This window comes from Suricata suricatta, chromosome 6 (genome assembly GCF_006229205.1).
Source record: "Suricata suricatta isolate VVHF042 chromosome 6, meerkat_22Aug2017_6uvM2_HiC, whole genome shotgun sequence".
Classification (NCBI taxonomy): domain Eukaryota; kingdom Metazoa; phylum Chordata; class Mammalia; order Carnivora; family Herpestidae; genus Suricata; species Suricata suricatta.
In genome coordinates, this window is record NC_043705.1 from 2,248,771 (window position 1) to 2,270,455 (window position 21,685).

The following is a 21,685-nucleotide window of genomic DNA, read 5'->3' on the forward strand; positions in this document are numbered from 1 at the left end:
ATATATGTGCATATCTACACACATTTGCATAAGAGTAGGAATATAATAGTCATTATTCCTATTATATCAAGCAGTATCTCATGAAAGTAGAATTTCCTCGGGAAAATCTGATGATATAAAACTATAGGCTGCTGAATAAATGCACATATCTAGCTTATTCATGTAAGCTGATAATTGCCTGGCATTTTATGATACAATAATTCTACTTATTTCACATTCTCATGTAGGACCGTATGATTCTCTGTTCTTAAACATGCTAGTGTCTGATATTTACTTTTCTCCTGCCATTTATAAATTTAACTCCCTGCAATATAAATCAAGGATGCAGAACAGCTGGGCAGATTTCTAGAGCATCAGTGTGTATAGTGTAATAATATGTTTATAAATATCATAGTGGAGAGGACATGTATTCATAATGGGTACAATGAAGACTATTAAATTAGATGATAATGGTAATTTGGTGAGGTATATAGGCAGGTAATGATGTCATGTCAGATGGATCATCTATAGGAGTCAGCATATGAACAAATTATTTCCAAGGAACAAGGTTATACTGAACTGCTAAACCATACTTCTTGTTTGTTGGGTTTTTCTTGTTTTGTTTAATTAGAAATGGAAATATGAGGGGTGCCTGGGTGGCTCAGTCGGTTAAGCCTCCGGCTTCGGCTCAGGTCAGATCTCACGTTTGTGGGTTCGAGCCCCACGTCGGGCTCTGTGCTGACAGCTAGCTCAGAGCCTGGAGCCTGCTTCCGGTTCTGTGTCTCCTTCTCTCTCTGCCCCTCCCCCTCTCAGGCTCTGTCTCTCTCTGTGTCAAAAATAAATAAAACACTGAAAATTAAAAAAAAAAAAAAGAAATGGAAATATGAGACCAGAGTAATTGCTCCATATTAGAATGATTTTACATCTTAATAGTCACTATCTTTCTCTATATTTTCTCCACTGTAGTAACTCATTTTTTTCTAAATGAATATGCAATGTGCACAATGTTGAGTTGACAGCTGCCAAAACGATAACTTCTCTGAGAATCCTCACATCTTCACCCAGCTATACATTCTCATCATCTTTAATGTGTCCACTTAGATTTTTACAACTTCTGTTGTGTTGCCCTTTTGTACTTATTTATTCCACCTCCCCTCCCTTTCCTCCCTTGTCACCACTGACAGTTAGATGCACTTCCTACTGAATATAATGCATTCATGCCTATCTGTTTAACTGTAATGATCTTATTATCTATCTCATGTATTGTGGACTTCTTGATGGAAGGGTTACGTATAAATCTTTATATGTCAAGGGTTTAACATTCCACCTAGTATTGATTTGTTAATCAGTATTTTACTATGAATTAATTAACTAAACAAATAAATGAATAACTGAGTAACAAGATTTTCCCTGAAAATTAAGTAAATTACAATGTCATTCCTTATTAAAGAACATCTCTGAAAAAACAAAGTTAAAGTATTTCTTTTCAATTACATCGTGATAATACTGTTTCACTTTTAAGCTTCAGGTAGTCTAATTCTTGAAGTTCAAATTTTCCTGGATTTTAAGGAACAAAGGTGTCAAAAACAGTCTATGTGCCTAAATGAAAGCTATCTGACAGAGTGATTAAATTATTTATTTTCTTCATGATACATTTGCTTAAACAAAATTTTTTTACATGAAACGATGTTCAGCATCCCTCAGCATCAGGAAAATACAAATCAAAACCACACTGAGATACCACCTCACACCGGTCAGAGTGACTAAAATGAACAAATCAAGAGACTATAGATGCTGGCAAGGATGTGGAGAAACGAGCACCCTCCTACACTGTTGGTGGGAATGTAAACTGGTGCAGCCGCTCTGGAAGACAGTGTGGAGGTTCCTCAAAAATCTATCCATAGAACGCTCTTATGACCCAGCAATAGCACTGCTAGGGATTTACCCAAAAGATTAGAAGTGCTGATGCATAGGGGCACGTGTACCCCAATGTTCATAGCAGCAATGTCAACAATAGCCAAAACATGGAAAGAGCCTAAATGTCCATCACCTGATGAGTGGATCAAGAAGCTGTGGTATATATACACAATGGAGTATTGCATGGCAATGAGAAAGAATGAAATATGGCCATATGTAGGAAAGTGGATGGACCTCGAGGGTGTCATGCTAAGCAAAATACAGATACCATATGTTTACACTCATAGGTCTAACGGGAAAACAGGAGAAACTTAATGGAGGACCAGGGGGAGGGGAAGAGGGAAAGAGAGTTGGGGAGAGAGAGGGATGCAAAACTTGAGAGACTATTGAATGCTGAAAAGGAACTGAGGGTTGAAGGGGGAGGGGGGAAAAGCGGTGGTGGTGATGGTGGAGGGCACTTGTGGGGAAGAACACTGGGTGTTGTATGGAAACTAATTTGACAATAAACTACTTAAAAAAAAGTCAAGTGTTTAGTAAGTACTTGTGTAGCTCAGACAGTAAAGCATCCAACTCTTAATTTTGACTCAGGTCTTGATCTCGTTGCAGTGAGATTGTGCCCCACATCAGGCTCTGTGCCGATAGAATCCAGCCTGCTTGGGATTCTCTATCTCCTATCTCTGTCCCTTCCCAGCCATGCTCTCTCCTCTCTCTTTCTCTTTCTCCCTCTCTTTCTCTCAAAATAAATGAATTAAACATTTAAATAATAAAAAAGTCAAGTTATTACCAACTGTCATTCCATCTGCAAGCTAGACTTTGCTCTGTCATGTAACCCAATATATCCACAGTGTCCTGAGATAGAACATGAACATCTTTTAGGTCCATATTTTTGGTTACCATATGGCTTTCTGTGAACTTGTGTGCATGTAATAGAACACCAAGCCCAGCTCCAGGAAATAGCAAGTGTAACCTATGATATGAATGTCAGCGACTATTTATATCATGTGGACAATATTCTATTTCTTTACCTAGACCATTTATATAACATTTGGATTTTGGTGGTTAATTCATGTAACTGTACTGGTATAAATTTTTCATATTATTATATTCATTTTTATACTTTAGTAAATTGAAGCTGTTAGTCCTTCAATAAAAACTTAAAATGTATTACAACTAATGAATTTAAGAAATGAAAGATTGCAATGATTGCAATGAAGTAGAGGGTGTTGTTCAATCATGAAATAGAAGGTTTTTCCTTAGTCATATTTATGTAGAATCATGAAAATACACATTTAGGGGCAGTGCAGATCAATCAGTAATTCCTCAATAAAAAATACTTTTGATAGTTGTTAGTGCTGCTATTAATATCACTATTAGTCGATAGTGCTATTTTTCTTATTTAAGTTATCCAGAATTACCAGCACTATATATATATACACACACACATACATACATACATACATGCATACATATTTTTTCCCTCTCACTTCTCACTTCATTGAATGTGTCTATTGGTAAATACCTGTATAAATATTTTTATATTACCTGGCTTAAGGTAATACCAAATAGTTATGCTTTGATCATTAGTAAACCATTGTAATGATCTCCAAGTATTAAGAAAGTGTTTGTTGCCAGGTCAGTTTTTTTTTTAATTGTCTTCTGTCATTACTATCCATCAATAAGGGAGATTTTCTGCTACAGCAAAAACAAAGAAAGAGGCAGTTATTTATTTGATATATCTATAGCTTCATATTCACTGTGTAAAACTCAATAAAAACACTGAGAGAAACCTTATTATCTGTGGCAGGTTCTCCTTTGTGAGGAGGGGTCCTAGGGAGATGACGACTGATGCAATGCCATTTCCGAAGACTGATGGCCAATGGAAACAGGGACGTTCCCAAACACTGAACGGAAATGTGAACAAGGGACGTTTGTCAATGGAAATGTGGACGTCCCCAAAAGCAATGGAGATGGGCCAAGAGCTGGGGGCTAATGGCAAACTTTGTTAGAAAGAGCATCTTATTTTATACCCTCCTTAGAGCAGAGTAGACGTTTATTCAGCTGTCAATGTTTAACCAGAACAATAGAGACAGACAAAGAAAGGACAGAACAGGAACAGCTTGGGTATATCTCCGGAGCCGTGGCTTCCTGATGCACTTGGCTGATGACCAGGAAGGCTCTGTCCTGCACGTCCTCCTGGGACTCCTAAGGACAATTCATACACAAGGACAGTGCTGAGAACAGAGGTCCAATAAGGACAGTTCTTCCTATTTCCTAACAATTATCCCTCTTTTACAGATGGTTAAACTGAAGCTTGGAGTGTGCATGTCACTCACCACAAATTTCCTATCTAGAATGTTTCAAGAATATAAAGGTTAAATTTAACCTTCCCTCTTTAGAAGATTTTTTCAGTAGGAGGAGGATATATTTCTTTCACAGTACATACCCCATGCAATTACCAGATTTTCCTGGCATGTTGGTTACTTTTGAAATATAGTCTAGCAGGGTTGTATGCACTGCTGGGTATGAGACAAGTCCTTTACATGCTTTCTTACTTAACAATATCATGAGGCAGATATCACTTTCAAATCAGTCATATCCTAATTTTAGCATTGTGAAATTTATTTATTTATTTTGAAAGGGAGAGACAGAGAGAGGGGGTAGGGGCTGAGGGAGAGGGAATCCTAAGCAGGCCCAGTGCTGTCAGCATTGAGCCTCACATGGTGCTCAATCCCACAAACCAAGAGGTCAGGACCTGAGCCCAAATCAAGAGTCAGATGCTTAACAAACTCAGCCACTCAGGTGCCCCCCCCATCCCCAATTTTAGCATTATATGAGTCACACAGGGCATGCCTTCAGGGATCAAGTATCCCGAGATTTTAAGGTGATACGCATAAAGATGATAAATGGAGGAGATATGTGGCCTTCTGTATTCCTTCAAATGTGTTCCCCTTGGCATTTCCAGAACCGAGAACCCAGGACTTCCTAGACGTTACTTGTAAGGTGACTTGTACTTTACACTAGTACAGAAGCATTTTGTGAGTTCCAAATAGTGATTTGGGTGTCAGAGACATGGATCATTCATTAGGCAGCTGCCCCTGAAGCAGGTGAGTTCGAGGGCTCTGCAGGGTGCGTAAAACTTAAGGTCATGTTCTCTAGTGCTTTTGGGTTTGTTTATTTTTCTCTATAAATTTAATGACCAGTAATTCATAGAAAAGCATCCATAGAAAAACAGAGAAATTAAATGTAAGGATTTAACTCAACTATATCATAACTACTCTCCTATACTCTTTGCCATAGATATTTTACAACTTTTCAAAACGTGTTTTTGCATCTCTAAATTAACATAATATTGAAGACCATCCCTGCTGCTGTCTTGTGCTGCCTACTGGCAATTTTAATACTTTCTTGTTCCAACTTCTCATTACACATTGTAAAGGAATGTGAAATGTCTTTTGTGTACATGTGGTGTTTTTCACTTTCTTTTGGCTTATATTTTAGAATGATATCCGCAAAAACATATCAATGATTCCAAAGGATAGGATAGTTTTACAGTTCTGACTTAATATTTCCAAACTGATATATAAAGACATTTTTCATTTTTATTCGACAATTAATTTTTACTATATTCTAACTGGTAATACACGTTACAAGAAAAACTCAAATCCGGTAGTAAAAGTGTCAAAATAGTAATTATTTTGTTTACTCTGTGTGTTTATTTAATATCCAGAGACTGTACATTTTCTATAGATATGTAAATCTATATTTATAAAATATTAATATGCACAATATATTGATGACCTTTTCCAGAGATGGGATTTGTTTCAGGCTCCAACCCAAAGATAGATGGATGTATTTGATATCATTATTTACCTCCCTTATTCCTCAGCTTTTGTTATTAAAATGATACTTTTTGAGTACATGAAAGCAGTAGTGACTACTGTTTATTCATAACTTGCTAGTTTCCCGTGATCAATCTCTGTAACTGTCTTATTTTATCCTTGGAACACCAGCATAATGTGATTAGGTACTCACTTCTAAAACACAAGAATGTGTTCTACTCCACAGAATTTGCAATTGTTGGAATACACCTTACAAGTGTGCTCTGTGTGAGGCACAAGCCCATACACTCAACCTCCTCAATCCCCTCTGCTCAAATTGTGAACAACCCGGAACCTACTGAGAGGGTCATTTATGGAACTTAAATGGTCGAGAGGGCAGGAATCATTAATTCCTTTGAATCAATCAATGCTCCAATAGTTATGTGTGTTTTTTTTGAAATATTTATTTTGAAACATTTACTCTGGATTTCCTGTTTGTCATGAGATTTATTTTGTAGCAAGCTGAGTCTTGGACTACATCCACCTAGAAAAGTATAAAAAATAGTTTGTATTGGAGTGCCTGGGTGGCTCAGTCGGTTAAGTTTCCGATTCGGCTCAGGTCAGATCTCACGTTCGTGGGTTTGAGCCCCGCGTCAGGCTCTGTGCTGACAGCTAGCTCAGAGCCTGGAGCCTGCTTCCGGTTCTGTGTCTCCTTCTCTCTCTGCCCCTCCCCCTCTCATGCTCTGTCTCTCTCTGTATCAAAAATAAATAAAACATTAAAAAAAATTTTTTAAATAGTTTGTATTATTTAAATTTGTTTATCAATACATGAAAGGCAATCATTTAGTCTAGTCTGCAACTTTGAGAGTCCATTATTAATTTTATTTTGTTTGTTAATCAATGTGCCAATCTTCTCACTATCAATTTAATAATTATAAATAAAAACTGAGAAAAGTAAAATGAACATGAGAACTTGACTTCCAGAAACTGGGTTATGGACTGATGGTATTTCTTTGGTACCTGGTTTCTCCCCTTGATTTTCCAGAGACAAATTATCTTCTCACATCTCAGCTACTTCATACCCAATATTAAAATAATATCCATGTCTACCTCTGTTAGGTGTTGCAATATTGGATGAGACAATGCATATTCAGGGGTTATCAGAGTGCCTGAAATACTATTTTCTAAAATTTTTATCATCCTTGTTTTGTCTGAGTAGTTGCATCTGTATCATGAAAATGAGGACCAGGGTCATTTCAGCACTAATATTTAGGACCAGTGTGGGGAATAAGTTTAGCAATTCCCTGGGCTTGCACCAATGGGTCAACAAGGCTCAGGACAAAAAGCATAGGAATGGAAAGCCAGGATGAAAGCGTCCAGGACAGGCAAACAGGGCCCAAACACCCCCAGCATAGGACACAAGCAGAAAGCTGCCACAGGAAGGAAGAGTCCAGAACAGCTAAACAGGTAAACAGGGCTATAGACCACTGTAGCCAGGGTGAAATTGCCTGGAGTGGAACTAGTCAGTAAAAGAAAGGTGCTTTGATAACCCTGAGTAGCTTGCACTGTCTGTCTTTTCCCTAGGCAAGTTAAGATGAATAGACTCAGGCCTGGTGCCTGCTGTAAATGGCCATCTACTCAGCACCAGGAGTTTGTTTTGTATTGACCCAAACTCCAAACCAACACATCTTCAAACCCCGTTTCTCTTACACACATGAGTTTAGTGGTCACTGTTTCATTGTCTCTTTCTGCATGTTCGTCACATTTGTAAGCCTGATTTTAATAAAAATGGAGCAAGAACCCTTACATGAGCCTATTGTGTCCTCCTGGACATTACCCTCTCTTGCATTTAGTTCTGTGTCCAGTGTCTTGTGGGACACAGAAGTATTTAACATAGAACATAGTGTTGGGAATGGTGAAATTTTTGCTATTTCTGAGAAAACCACATGGAAGTATAGATAAAAATGGGACAATGAATCTGAAAAGAGTTGGATTCTATGTCATAATAGGTTTCAAGCAAACAGAAAATAAGAGAATGTGATTTTTATCCTGTTTTTAATGTTCCGAACAACACAGATGACTAAATATCATTTTGACTTTAAATTTTTAATGATTATTTTTGAGAGAGAGAGAGAGAGAGAGAGTGCATGCACACAAATGGGGAAAGGGAAGAGAGAGGAGGAAGACAGAGGATCCTAAGCAGGTTCTGCATTGACAGCAGAGAGCCTGATGTGGGGCTTGAACTCATGAACTGCAAGATCTTAACCTGAGCTGAAGTCTAATGCTCAACTGACTGATCCACCCATGTTCTCATAGTTTTGACTCTTAAATCTACCTTACATTTCCAAACTGTGGACTTGCACACCATCAAATTAAATTCTTGACATGAAATACACATAGTAAGTTTTTATCTTTGAATCTTTGTGCTTATTTTTTAATGAAAGAAATTATGTATCATAAATTCCATAATACTGTAAAAATTTTTAAATTTATTTTAAAACATAAAAATGTTTTAAAAATAATAATCAAAGAACCTGTTGTCTTGGAATGATTAAACATGGTCATGTGTGTTTGCTCATGCTAAAAAAATTCTTTTAATGTATAACTGCAATGTTCAACCCAGATTTATTGTAAATATTATGTCATTTAAACTGTACTAGACTTTAATAAATTATAATTAAATCATATATTAGTTTTTAAATAAATATTCATTTTACTTGAAAATATTTGCATGGGAAATATCTATTTATAGCTAATAAATATTTAATAAGAAAATTATTAAGACTAATCTTTGTAGAGATATTGTATTGTATCATATGCTATGTACTTATATGCATTATCTCTTAATTCTAACATAAAAGTACTATATGTCATTCCATCTTGCACATAATAAAGCTGAGATTTAAAAATATTTACATTTAAGTAACCTAAATTTATCTAACTATCAATCGGTAGAGTAGATATTCAAACTCAAAACATTGTCCTTAAATCTGTTCTTCTATATTCATAAAATTAAAGAAAACCATTCGATTGAGTTAAGGATCAGGGAGTACAATACAGTTATCTATTATCTAATTTTTAAAATGTATATTACTAAGCGAGTCACATAACCTTCTGACCTTTAATTTCCTAATGGTTAAATGTTTATTATGAAGATATTTAACATGACATTTCACTTGGAAATATAATATAGAATGAATGAAATGTCTGATGTTATAACAACGGATATTTTAAAATTTGTTAATTTAATATAATGTCTTCTTCAATTGTAAATTCACAAAAGACCTTCAAACTTATAATTAAAGTAGCTTTTCATCTGGAAAAATATATTTAATGGTGGACATTAGCTGACATTTTTCAATGCAAGGACAGAGCATAAAGTGAAACATAACAGGAACAAATAAAGCCAGTGCTAGAAAACAGTCTAACAAAATATCAAGTACCTGAATCTAGAAACAAGGAGGTTGACTTCAGGGTGGTGGTAACATGTCCACATCTTACTAGTATCTACCAAATAAGTAAGCAGGATACTTTAGTGTTTATCTCCCTGTCTTCATGTTATTTAAGCAGGCTGTAATTTACATCTCTATCTCCAGTATGTCCTGACTCTGGAGTTGTGTAATTGGAGAATATTTTTATAAATTTTTTATCATTCATCAAATCCAGAAAGACACATATGTGTTTATTCACATCACAAAGAAGTGAACTTTATAGAATATAGAAATTTGCAAAATATACAAACAAAAATTTAGAAAAATGTACGTTAATAACAAAATACATGTAAATTACTTAGGTCTGTTAATACAATTCAAACTACCCAATAGAAAATGTGAATATAAGATGTTTACAGGGAGTTTGCAGAAGTAATCCAAAAGTTTAAGATTAAAAGAGTTTCTTCTCAGTATAATTAATAAACTTGTAATTTAAAACAAAATTAATTTCACTCTTCTGTGATTGGCTGTAATTACTGCACCTAAAAGTAACTAATAGTATTGCATGACAGAACTGAAACAAAAACCAAGAGTTGTTGAGAGTGAAAAAGTTAAGATTTCAGTTATCTAAAAGACTAAAAGACTTTTAGATTATTTACTAGAGAAAATTTTACCAAATGCATGAGACCATATATTATATTAATAGAAAATTAGGAAAATCTCAAATATTCACGAAATTCATATGTATGTTACACTATAAGTATACTATATAACAAGATGCATGTATCATTGAAATAAAGCAGAGATTGATATGATCATTATTATGTTTTATTTACAGTTATTTCATGAACAGTACATCTATATCATTGGTATTGATTATATTTGCTTGCCATTAAAATAAATGCTAATATTTATGAAAGGTTTCACCCATTAAAAGTTTTACAATGCTTAATAATTAGTTTACATGGAAACTAAATATGGATTTGCTGTAATACAGATTATGAGTAAGGCTGAAAGTTAATTTTCTTGGAAATCACTAATTGATTACTCTCTGAAAAAGTAAATTTGTAAGGAAAAGACAAAAGCAGCATAAATATAAAAGAGAAAGTCATTTGCATAAACATCTAATTCTACTACAGTATATACTTACAGATAATAAAAAGCTTGTGGCTTTAGGGAAAAGATAATTCATCCCTGAAAATAAATGAGATGCTCCATATTTTGTTTGCAGGTGATATTGTACCTCAGAGTAATTTGTGGCATCAATTTACTTGATCAAATCTTAATTAGCCTTTTAGATAATCAACCAACTAACCAGAACATTAAAAAGTAATTAATTTGTTAATTAATAACTTAGTCACTTAATAAATTAATCTATCTCCTATCTTGAAGGATTTGTGACTAAACGTAACAAAGTGTGTAAGATTACAAGTAAGATCATTTTTTTACATGCCTTACGGTTATATTTATTTATGAAACTGATTATATGTAATGCACACATTTAATTAAACTCATCAGTTTGCATGTACATATTAGGTATAAAAATTAACCGTTAAGCAGTCTCTAAAATGAGACAAGTTTCCTGTAGTTACGAATCCACATTGTGCCAACATGACCAACATGGTGGCAGGTGCTCCAGAGGAGTACGCTGGGAGCATAGTGGGCTGCTACACATGTAAAAGAGAAAAATATGGCTGTCATGGTTCCCTCAGCATCAAACTGAGTGATAGTAATTTCACATTTAGTTTTGTAGATTTTTAAAATTAAAACTTGGGGCGTCTGGGTGGCTCAGTCGGTTAAGCGTCCGACTTCGGCTCAGGTCTTGATCGCACGTTAGTGGGTTCGAGCCCCACGTCGGGCTCTGTGCTGACAGCTCAGAGACTGGAGCCTGCTTCAGATTCTGTGTCTCCCTCTCGCTCTGACCCTCCCCTGCTCGCGCTGTCTCTCTCTGTCTCTATAAAATAAATAAAAAAACATAAAAAATTTAAAATTTAAACAGTTCCTCACGACATTGAAGGAAATCCTGAGAAACTAATTTGAACATATGAGAAACATGGAAAAGTCATAATTAAGAGATATATCACATCAATATTGACCAAAATGCACAACTATGAGGCTCTTCCAACACAGAAGCAACCAGACATTAGAAAACCGGAAGGTATAATACTTACCAACACCATGACTAAGTCATGTGTGGCATACCAACAAGATATGCAAAAATAATAGAAATGTAATATACACAACAATATATACTTGTTATCCAATTTTTTAGATTAAAAATATTGTGTAATAACAGCAGAGGTGTAAGATAGGATGCTAAGGCAAACATCCTGTCAGGAAATGAAAGGCTGAAGACATAATAGTCCTCAAAATCTCATTTATTTTTACGTCATTTTTCCGTGTCTTCTTAGGTAAATGCCTGAGCTTCCTTTCAAGCAGCTCTCATGTCCTGATCATTCATTGTCTTCCAGGAATGACTGGAGCCATGGAAGATATAAATAACTCCACAGAGATCAACTTCATTCTTCTAGGCCTCTTTAACTACACTCAGACTCATCTGTTCCTCTTTTCCGTGGTGTTCATGACCTTCCTCACCTCCCTGATGGGCAATGCCCTCTTGATCGTGCTCATCCGTGGGGACCCCCGGCTGCACATGCCCATGTACTTCTTCCTTAGCCAGCTCTCCCTCATGGATGTGATGCTTGTCTCCACCATAGTCCCCAAAATGGCAGCCAACTACCTGATGGGTACCAGGTCCATCTCGCCTGCTGGCTGTGGAGCCCAGATTTTCCTGTTTCTGACTCTGGGAGGGGGTGAGTGCTTCCTCTTAGCTGCCATGGCGTATGACCGCTACGTGGCCATATGTCACCCCCTGCGCTACCCCATCCTCATGAATCAGAGGCTCTGCATGCACATGACCACAGGCTCCTGGCTTCTGGGAGGGGTGGATGGGCTGATGCAGGCTGGTGCCACTCTCAGCTTCCCTTACTGCCATTCTCGGGAAATCAACCACTTCTTCTGTGAGGCGCCGTCGCTGGTTCGCCTTGCCTGTGCAGACACTACGTTTTTTGAGTTTTTCATGTATGTGTGCTGCATCCTGATGCTCCTGATCCCTCTGTCTATTATTTTGGCCTCCTACAGTCTCATCCTGGCTGCTGTGCTCAGCATGAGGTCCGCTGCAGCTCGAAAGAAAGCCTTTGCCACCTGCTCCTCTCACTTGGCTGTCGTGGGGCTCTTCTATGGCACTCTCATATTCACCTACATGCGGCCCAAATCCTATCGTTCAGTAGCCCACGACAAGGTGGTCTCTGCTTTTTACACCATCTTTACACCTGTATTGAACCCTCTTATATACAGTGTGAGGAATAAAGAAGTCAAGGGGGCTTTGAGGAAGTGGCTGGAGAAACACTTTATGGGACATCTATAGTGTGAGTCATTTGCTAAATTGGCAGTAGCCAAACTGGATCCAGATTTTGAAATTTGTGTTATATCAATAGATTTTGCTCTCACATGGCCAGTTTGCAGGGGTTTTTTAATTATTTCTTTTACATTTGATAAATTAAATAAAATTTACACTTGTCCTAATTAATACATTGTCATAGTATTTTTGTTGTAGACTTTGGACCTCAGTAATAAGAGTAAAAGATTGAGGCACTGTAAGCAAAAGATATGCTAGACATTGATTAAAGCAAGTAGATTTTCAAATTTTAATGTTTGTGGGCCCTGCTCTTGTGCTCTCAGGGAGCCTAACTTTAACTGTTACCACGTCAGCAAATCTCACAACATGGGTTCAGTTTCTGCCCTGGGATTCATGTATATCCACTTCATTTATAAATAACCTAAAAGGGAGGATTCCAAAAATAAAGAGTAAAACCTTCCTGGTTCACATGAGACAAGTCAGACAATCCTTCAAATATAGTTCGGTCCTACACTTGCAGTACTATTGTAAGATAAGGTCTATAACATTCTGAAATGTCTTTGATCTAATGATTGCAACATTTTATGTTTTATGCTGTTAGTGAAGACTGTATTTCAGACAGCTGTCCTAACTTAAGCTGGGGGACATTTTTTTTTCTTTTGGAGATTTTAAAATATTTGTTTACTTTGTGTCAACATCAACCGTGTGTGTGTGTGTGTGTGTATGCATATGTTTGTGTATGAAATTATGAGGATGAATTATTTATGATTTATTTAAACAGTGAATAATTATTTTGAAAAAACCCAATGCATATACTAGCTTCTATAATTATGATCAAATAAAATTCAAATAAATTAATAATTAATGAAATATGAAACAAAATTCATAAAAACATGTAATATATATAGTTAACTCACATACAGTGTATATAGTGTGCTCTTATGTATTACAAAATACAAAAAAAACATGTATATATTAAAATATGTATTTTAATATGTATTACAAAATACATTAAAACTTGTAATATATGTATATTTATATATACATAATAGATAGATAGATAGATAGATAGATAGAGAGATAGAGAGATAGATAGAGAGATAGATAGATAAAACTATATATATATGGCTAGCTAACTCGGGTTGGGGGGTAGATTCCCATGATTCATTTCTTACATCTAGCACCCAGTGCTCATTCTAACAAGTGCCCTCCTCAGTACCCATCCCGCATCCCCCACCCAAACCCTCCATCAACTCTCAGTTTGTTCTCTGTATTTAAGAGTCTCTTATGGTTTGCCTCCCTCTCTGTTTGATACTGTTTTTCCTCTTCTCTCTTCCCATGGTCTTCTGTTAAGTTTCTCAAGTTCCATATCTGTCTTTCTCTGATTGACTTACTTCACTTAGCACAATACCCTCTAGTTCTATCCATGTTGCTGCAAATGACAGGATTTCATTTTTCTCTCATTGCCAAGTAGAATTCCATTGTATATATAAACCACAGCTGATGGACATTTTGTTTCTTTCCATAATTTGGCTATTGTTGAAAGTACTGCCATAAACATTGGGGTACATGTGCCCCTATGAATCACATTCCTATATCCCTTGGACAAGTTCCTAGTAATACTATTTCTGGATCATAAGTTAGTTCTATTTTCATTTTTTGAAGAAATTCCACACTGTTTTCCAGAGTAGCATTACCACCAACAGTGCAAGAGGGTGCTTGTTTCTCCACATCCTCTCCAGTATCTGTTGTTTTCTGAGTTGTTCATTTTAGACACTCTGACCAGTAGGAGGTGGTATCTGGTATCTCAATGTGGTTTTGATTTGTATTTCCCTGATGATGAGTGATGTTGAACATCTTTTCATGTGTTTACTGGCCAGCTGGATGTTTTCTTTGGAAAGGTCTGTCTATTCATGTCTTCTCTCCATTTCTTCACTGGATTATTATTGTTATTATTATTATTATTATTAATTTGGTAATGAGTTTGGTTAGTTCTTTAAAGATTTTGGATATTAACCCTTTATCAGATATGACATTTGCACATATTTTTCCCATATCACCAGTTGTATTTTAGTTTTGTTGATTGTTTCCTTTGCAGTGCAGAAGCTTTTTATCTTGATGAGGCCCCAATAATTCATTTTTGCTCTTGTTTCCCTTGCCTTCAGAGAAATGTCAAGCAATACATTGCTGTGCCTGAGGTTAAAGACGTTTTTGCCTGTTTTGATCTCTAGGGTTTTGATGGTTTCCTGCTTAATATTTAGATTTTTATCCATTTTGAGTTTATTTTTGTGTATGGGCAAGAGTGTGATCCAGTTTCATTTTTCTTCTGAATGTTGCTATCCAGTACTCCCAGCACCATTTACTAAAGATACTACGTTTTTTTCTATTGGATATTCTTTCCTGCTTTGTCAAAAATTAGATGGCCATACATTTGTGAGTCCACTTCCAGGTTCTCTATTCCATTCCATTAGTCTCTGTGTCTGTTCTTGTGCCAATCCCATACTGTCATGGTGATTACAGTTTTGTAGTAGAGACTGAAGTCCGGGATTGTGATGCCTCCCACTTTCGTTTTCTTTGTCAACATAACTTTGGCTATTTGAGGTCTTTTGTGGTTCCATCCAAATTTTAGGTTATTTGTTCTAACTTTTACAAGAATGCCTGTGCAATTTTGATTGGGATTGTATTGAATGTGTATATTGCTTTGAGTAGTATTGACATTTTAACAATGTTTATTCTTCTGATCCATGAGCATGGAATGTATTCTCATTTCTTGGTGTCTTCTTCAATTTCCTTTGAAAGTTTTCTATAGTTTTCAACATACAGATCTTTTACATCATTGGTTAGGTTTATTCCTAGGTATCATATTTTCTGATGCAATTATAAATGAGATTGATTCCTTGATATCTTTCTGTTGTTTCATCATCAGTGTATATAAATATAACCAATTTCTGTACATTAAATTTGTATCCTGCAACTTTTCTGATGTCATGTATCAGTTTTAGAAGCCTTTTGGTGGAGTTTTTTGGGTTTTATGTGTAGAGTATTATGTCATCTGTGAAAAGTGAAAGTTTGATTTCTTTGCCAATTTGGATGCCTTTTATTTCATTTTATTATCTGCTTGGTGAGGCTGGGACTTCCAACACTATATTAAACAACAGTGGTGAGAGTGGATACCCCTGTTGTGTTCCTGATCTCAGGCTGAAAGCCCTCAGTTTTTCCCCATTGAGGATGACATTAGCTGTGGGTTTTTCATATATGGCTTTTATGATGTTAAGGTATGTTCTTTCTTTTCTGGCATTCTATCCTGAATTTCTTGTGAATTTTTACTAAGAAACGATGCTGTGTTTTGTCAAACGCTTTTTCTGCATCTATTGATAGGACCATATGGTTCTTATCCTTTCTTCTATTAATATAATGTGTCACAATAATTGATTTGTGAATATTAAACCAGCCCTACAGCCCAAGAATGAATCTCACTTGATCATGGTGAATAATTCTTTTTATATGCTGTTGAGTTTGATTTGCTGGTAGCTTACTGAGAATTTTTGCTTCCATGATCATCAGGGATATTGGTCTGTAATTCCCCTTTTTAGTGGAGTCTCTGTCTGGTTTGGAAATCAAGGTAATGCTGGCTTCATAGAAGAGTCCAGAAACTTTCCTCCCATTTCTATTTTTGGAAAAGGCTGAGAAGGATAGGTTTTTTTGTATGTTTGAAAGCCTTTATCTCTCCTATTCTGAATTTCAGCCTTCTGGATAAAGGATTCTTGGCTGTGTATTTTTCCTATTCAGCACATTGATTATTTCTTGCCACACTCCCTTCTGACCTGCCAAGTTTTGGTGTATAGACCTACTACTACCCTTGTATCTTTACTCTTGTGGATTAAGTCCTGTTTGTCCATAGATGCTTTCAGAATTCTCTCTTTATCTTTGTATTTTTCCAGTTTAACTATAATATGCCATGGAGGAGATCTATCCTCTGAAGGGAATTTTCTGTGTCTCCTGGACTTGGATGTCTGTTTTCTTCCTTAGATTAGTGAAGTTCTCAGTTATGGTTTGTTCAACTACACATTCCACCCCTTTCTCTTTCTCTTCTTTTTCCAGAACTCCTAGGATATGGATATTGTTACATTTCATTGAATCGCTTAGTTCTCTAATAATCCCACCTGGCTTGGCATTTTTTTAATCTCTCTTTCTTTTGGCTTCATCATTTTCCATAAATTTATCTTCTATTTCACTTAATCTCCTCTCTGCATCTTCCATCCTTGGTGTCACTGATTCTAGATTATTTTGCACCTCATTTACAACATTTTGTAATTCACTGTGACTATTTCTTAGTTACTGTATCCCTATAGCAATAGATTTTCTGCTGTCTTCTATACCTTTACCAAGCCCGGGAATTAATCTTATGACTCTTATTCTAAATTCTGGCTCAGATATATTGTTCATATTTGTTTTGTGCAATTCTCCAGCTGTTGTTTCTTCCTGGATTCTCTTTTCAGGGGAATTCTTCCTTTTCATCATATTGGCTAGCTTTCTGTCCCTTATGTGTTTTAAATAGTTCATTATGAGTCTTATACCTGTGAGCACTACTATATTAAATAGGGCTCATACACTGTCCCAGGCATGGCCAGTCAGGAAGTATTCTTAGAGTGTGTTTTGTGCTCTGTGTTGTTGAGACTCTGGTTGCTTTATCTCCCTACTTGTAGTTGTTGTTTAGACCTTCTACTACGTGTGCTTTGATCTGTTGGTTGAAGTATCCCTGGAAATTTTTTTTTTAATTTGTTGGTGGTGGAAGTGAGGTATGATAGAAAATTATATATATGTATATGTGTGTGTGTATAAATATATATATATATATATATGAATAAAAATAAATCCATATGACTTTCTTAAATTTCTTTTAATTACTTAGGAGTTCAAGAATATAAAAGGGTTTTGAAAAATTATATTTTTAATGAAAATTTCAGTCAACATATTTAGTAATAAAACTATTGCTTTGAAGTGAAAACAAATTTTATCCGTTTGACTTTTCAAAATAAACACTGAGTGTGTCAAAATAAGCCAGGCTTTTAAGTTGTGTTAACTTTGCCTGTTTTCAACAAAATCCCTATGGGGGACAGGAAGCGATCATGGAATGTAGTACATTTCTCACAATGCACAGTGTCGCTTGTAATTCTCTGTCTCTCTGTCTCTCTGACGCTCCCCTATTTGTGCACCTCACATATACTCTCTCTCTCAAAAACAAAACAAAACAAACAAACAAATAAATAAAAGAACAGGCCCTGTTGTGCGCTGCACTGTAGTGTCCTTTGTTCACTATAACTCGGTGCTTCAGCAGCATCTCCTATGTGTGTTGCTTTTATCCTGCTATTGTGTCTGAGTACCTTTCCTTTCACTATGTGCACTGACTCTTATTGTGGGCTGCATTTGCTCTCCGTGATGTTAGAGAGACCCAGACTAGCTGGCTCTGAGGGGTCAAGATCATAACTGGACTCAGGTATTGGGAGGAAGGATGGCAAATTTGCATGGAGGCACTAGCCCTAGGTCAGATTCCTGAAGCATGGTGCCCACCTGGAGCTTGGCACATGGAGGCCATGGCTGGGCAGGGGCTGCATGGCACTAACAAAATTTGCACCAAGCCCAAGGGCCAAGGTCAGTAGTCTTGGAGTAAGCATGTCCTGAGGAGAACTCATATGCAAGGCAGACTGCTAGCAGGTTAGGTAACAAGTGTCCATGCAGGGCCCCTTCTAAGAGGTGACTGTGATTCTCTGCTGGGGAGCAGGAGAGGAAAAGGATGCCAGTTCCTTTGTCTCTGAAGAAGTCCCCCAACACACTCCAAAACCAGTATAAACAGATCTCTTTTTCATTTGTCCCCATCAGACTCTAGCCTCAAGTTGCCTTTTTGTGGGCTGTGATCTCCCTAAGGGTGGGAGCCCCATTATTACTTACGTTCCTGGCTCATCTAGTGCTAATTTTAAAGCTACAGGCTCCAAGTCCTGATGGTTATACAAACCCATGGAATTTAACCCTTCTGGTTTTCAAGATCAGATGTTATTAGGAATAATTTTTTCCATGTGAGCTCCCTGGCACTTTTCCCACTTTGAGCTGACAACTCATTCCCTTCTGTGGGCAGCTCCCAATCTCCACTTCCACCCTTCCTAGCCTCTCTGGTGTGCCTTGTCTACATATGGTTGTGGAGTCTAACCTTTCAGTCTTCAGCTTGCTCTCTGATTTATTTAGTTAGATGTGAGTGACACCCAGTTGGAGACACGGGATGAGGTGAGCTTAGGGTCGTCCTCATAGTCTCCCATCTTCTCAGTCTCTTAATAACACACTATTAAATCTTTCCTCCTCACCAAAATTTAAACAAGTAGTGGCACAATCTGATAAATCTACTCCTTAAACGAATTTTAAATTATGAATTTTTTAGTCATTCATGTATATTTTATTTTTTCCTATTAAACGATTCTTTTTTTTTAATAAATCACATCTTTCTGATGGGCAGATGAAAGTATATTTATATTCTGGAATCTCTAAAATCCTTGAAAATTAGACATTGTTGGCATCCAAAGAGTCAGATTTACGCAGCACTTGCATTTTTTAAAACTTTAACTATTATTTATTATTGAAAGAGAGAGATAGGGACACAGAGCACAAGCAGGGGAGGGGCAGAGAGAAAGGGAGACACAGAATCTGAAGCAGGCTCCATGCTCTGAGCTGCCAGCACAGAGCCTGATGCAGGGCTTGAGCCCATGAACCGTAATATAATGACCTGAGCAGAAGTCAGATGCTTAACTCTCTGAGCCAGCCAAGCGCCTCGCAGCACTAGCATATTAATAAGAAAGTAATTTTCTCAAAAGATGTCAATAGGACACGCCCCTTAATAGGTCACAGTAGACACTAAATTTGATATTGTTAGACAAGTAGAGGCGTTTTAGGATGCTGTTGCTCAAAGCAGATGCAAATCCAGCTTATTGGAAATTACCCTTTTTATATGAGTAGATCATACTAATCTCTTACTATTGAGTTAATTTTTTATGAATTTTGAACTCCAGAAAATCTGCAGTTAAATTACATGTTCTATATATTTTATACATGAAATCGATTCTCTAATTGATACTACAATCTGAGGAAATAATATGAATATTTTCTTAATCAGATTAACGTTCTTGTACTACTTTGTCAGTACAAATAAATGCTTTAAGTTTTATTATTTATTTTGTACAGTGAAGATTGATTAATCATCCCAGTATCTGGGGAACATTTTTTAAGTTGTTTACTCAAACTGTTTTTCTTAATACAGACATTTATAGCATAAAACAATTAAAAATGGAATTACCATATGATCTACTAAAGTCATTGATGAGTATTTAACCAAAGAAAACTCTAATCAAAAAGATACAGGGCCAGATGGCTTCCCAGGAAAATTCTACCAGACATTTAAAGCAGAGTTAATACCCAGTCTTCTCAAGCTATTCCAAAAAATAAAAATAGAAGGAAGACTTCCAAACTCATTCTATGAAACCAGCATCACTTTGGTTCCCAAACCAGACAGAAACCCAACAAAAAAAGAGAACTACAGGCCAATATCCTTAATGAATACAGATGCAAAAATACTCAACAAGATACTAGCAAATAGAATTCAACAGCATATATAAAGAATTATTTATCATGATCAGATTCATTTCTGGGTTACAGGGTTGGTTCAATGTTCATAAACCCATCAATGTGATACATCACATTAACAAAAGAAAGATAAAAACCATATGATCCTGTCAATAGATGCAGAAAAAGCATTTGACAAAATACAGCATCCCTTCTTAATAAAAACCCTCCAGAAAGTCAAGATAGAATGTGCTTACTTAAACATTATAAAAGCCATTTATGAAAAGTCATAAATTGAGGATGAAATATCATCCTCAATGGGGAAAAACTGAGAGCTTTCCCCCTGAGATCAGGAACATGACAAGGATGTCTACTCTCACCACTGTTGTTTAACAGAGTGCTGGAAGTCCTAGCATCAGCAATCAGACAACAAAAGGAAATAAAAGGCATCAGAATTGGCAAAGAAGAAGTCAAACTTTCCCTTTTTGCAGATGACATGATACTCTCCATGGAAAACCTGATCCACTCCACCAGAAGCCTTCTAGAACTGATCCATGAAATCAGCAAAGTCGCAGGGTACAGAATCAATGTACAGAAATGGTTGCACTTTTGCCACCAATAATGAAGCAATAGAAAGAGAAATCAAGAAACTGATCCCATTCACAATTGCACGAAAAACCATAAAATACATAGGAATAAACCTAACCAAAGATGTAAAAGACCTATATGATGAAAATTATAGAAAGTTTATGAAAGAAATTGAAGAAGACACAAAGAAATGGAAAAACATTCCATGGTCATGAATGGGAAGAGTAAACATTGTTCAAAAGTCATTATTATCCAAAACAATCTACACATTCAATGCAATCCCCATCAAAATTGCACCAGCATTCTTCTCAAAACTAGAACAAACTATCCTAAAATTTGTATGGAACCACAGAAAACCCCGAATAGCCAAGGTAATATTGAGGTAGAAAACCAAAATGAGAGGCATCATAATCCCAGACTTCGGCCTCTATTACAAATCTGTCCTCATTAAGATAGTATGGTATTGGCACAAAAACAGACACATAGACCAATGGAATAGACTAGAGAACCCAGAATTGGACTCAGAAATGTATGACCAATTAATCTTTGACAAAGCAAGAAAGAGTATCCAATGGAAAAAATAAAGCCTCTTTAATAGGTGGTGCTGAATGAACTGGACAGCAACATGCAGAAGAATGAAACTGGACCACTTTCTTACCCCATACACAAAAACAAATTTAAAATGGATGAAAGACCTGAATGTGAGACAGGAAACCATCAAAACCCTAGAGGAGACAGCAGGAAACAGCCTGCTTGACCTCAACCACAGCAATTTCCTCCTCACACAACCCCAAATGCAAGGGAATCAAGAGCAAAAAACGAATACTGGGACCTCATCAAAATAAAAAGCTTCTGTATTTCCCTGATAATGAGTGATGCTGAGCATTGTTTCATGTGCCTATAGGCCATCTGGATGTCCTCTTTGGAGA

At 36.4% G+C, this 21,685-nt stretch overlaps 2 protein-coding genes across 4 annotated transcripts in view; both read left to right on the forward strand.

The window, feature by feature from the left end:
* Positions 1–21,685, forward strand: part of LOC115293663 (olfactory receptor 2W3) — a 101,596-nt gene that overhangs the window by 69,379 nt on the left and 10,532 nt on the right. For 2 of the 3 annotated variants that reach the window (XR_003909555.1, XM_029941334.1), the window contains one exon: positions 3,701–3,915. The exons of the other annotated variant lie outside the window; for it this stretch is intronic. Coding sequence is in view for 1 of the 2 variants with exons in the window: in XM_029941334.1 (XP_029797194.1) it covers positions 3,701–3,727 (27 nt within the window). In the remaining variant the exon portion in view is untranslated. Of the gene's footprint in view, positions 1–3,700; positions 3,916–21,685 lie in introns of those variants that run through there. 3 annotated transcript variants of the gene reach the window in all.
* LOC115294066 (olfactory receptor 2V2-like) lies at positions 10,757–12,572 on the forward strand. The gene is made up of 4 exons (XM_029941767.1): positions 10,757–10,820; positions 11,557–11,717; positions 11,822–11,958; positions 12,287–12,572. The coding sequence occupies exons 1-4, from the start codon at positions 10,757–10,759 to the stop codon at positions 12,570–12,572; spliced, it is 648 nt and encodes a 215-aa protein (XP_029797627.1).

Excerpts from the sequence above, each read along its gene's own strand:
- LOC115294066 (XM_029941767.1), top strand. The coding sequence starts at position 10,757 with ATGACCAACATGGTGGCAGGTGCTCCAGAGGAGTACGCTGGGAGCATA. Across the intron at positions 10,821-11,556 it reads CATAGTGGGCTGCTACACAT|GTAAATGCCTGAGCTTCCTT; the intron begins GTAAAAGAGAAA and ends GTGTCTTCTTAG. Across the intron at positions 11,718-11,821 it reads CTCATCTGTTCCTCTTTTCC|CCAGCTCTCCCTCATGGATG; the intron begins GTGGTGTTCATG and ends CTTCTTCCTTAG.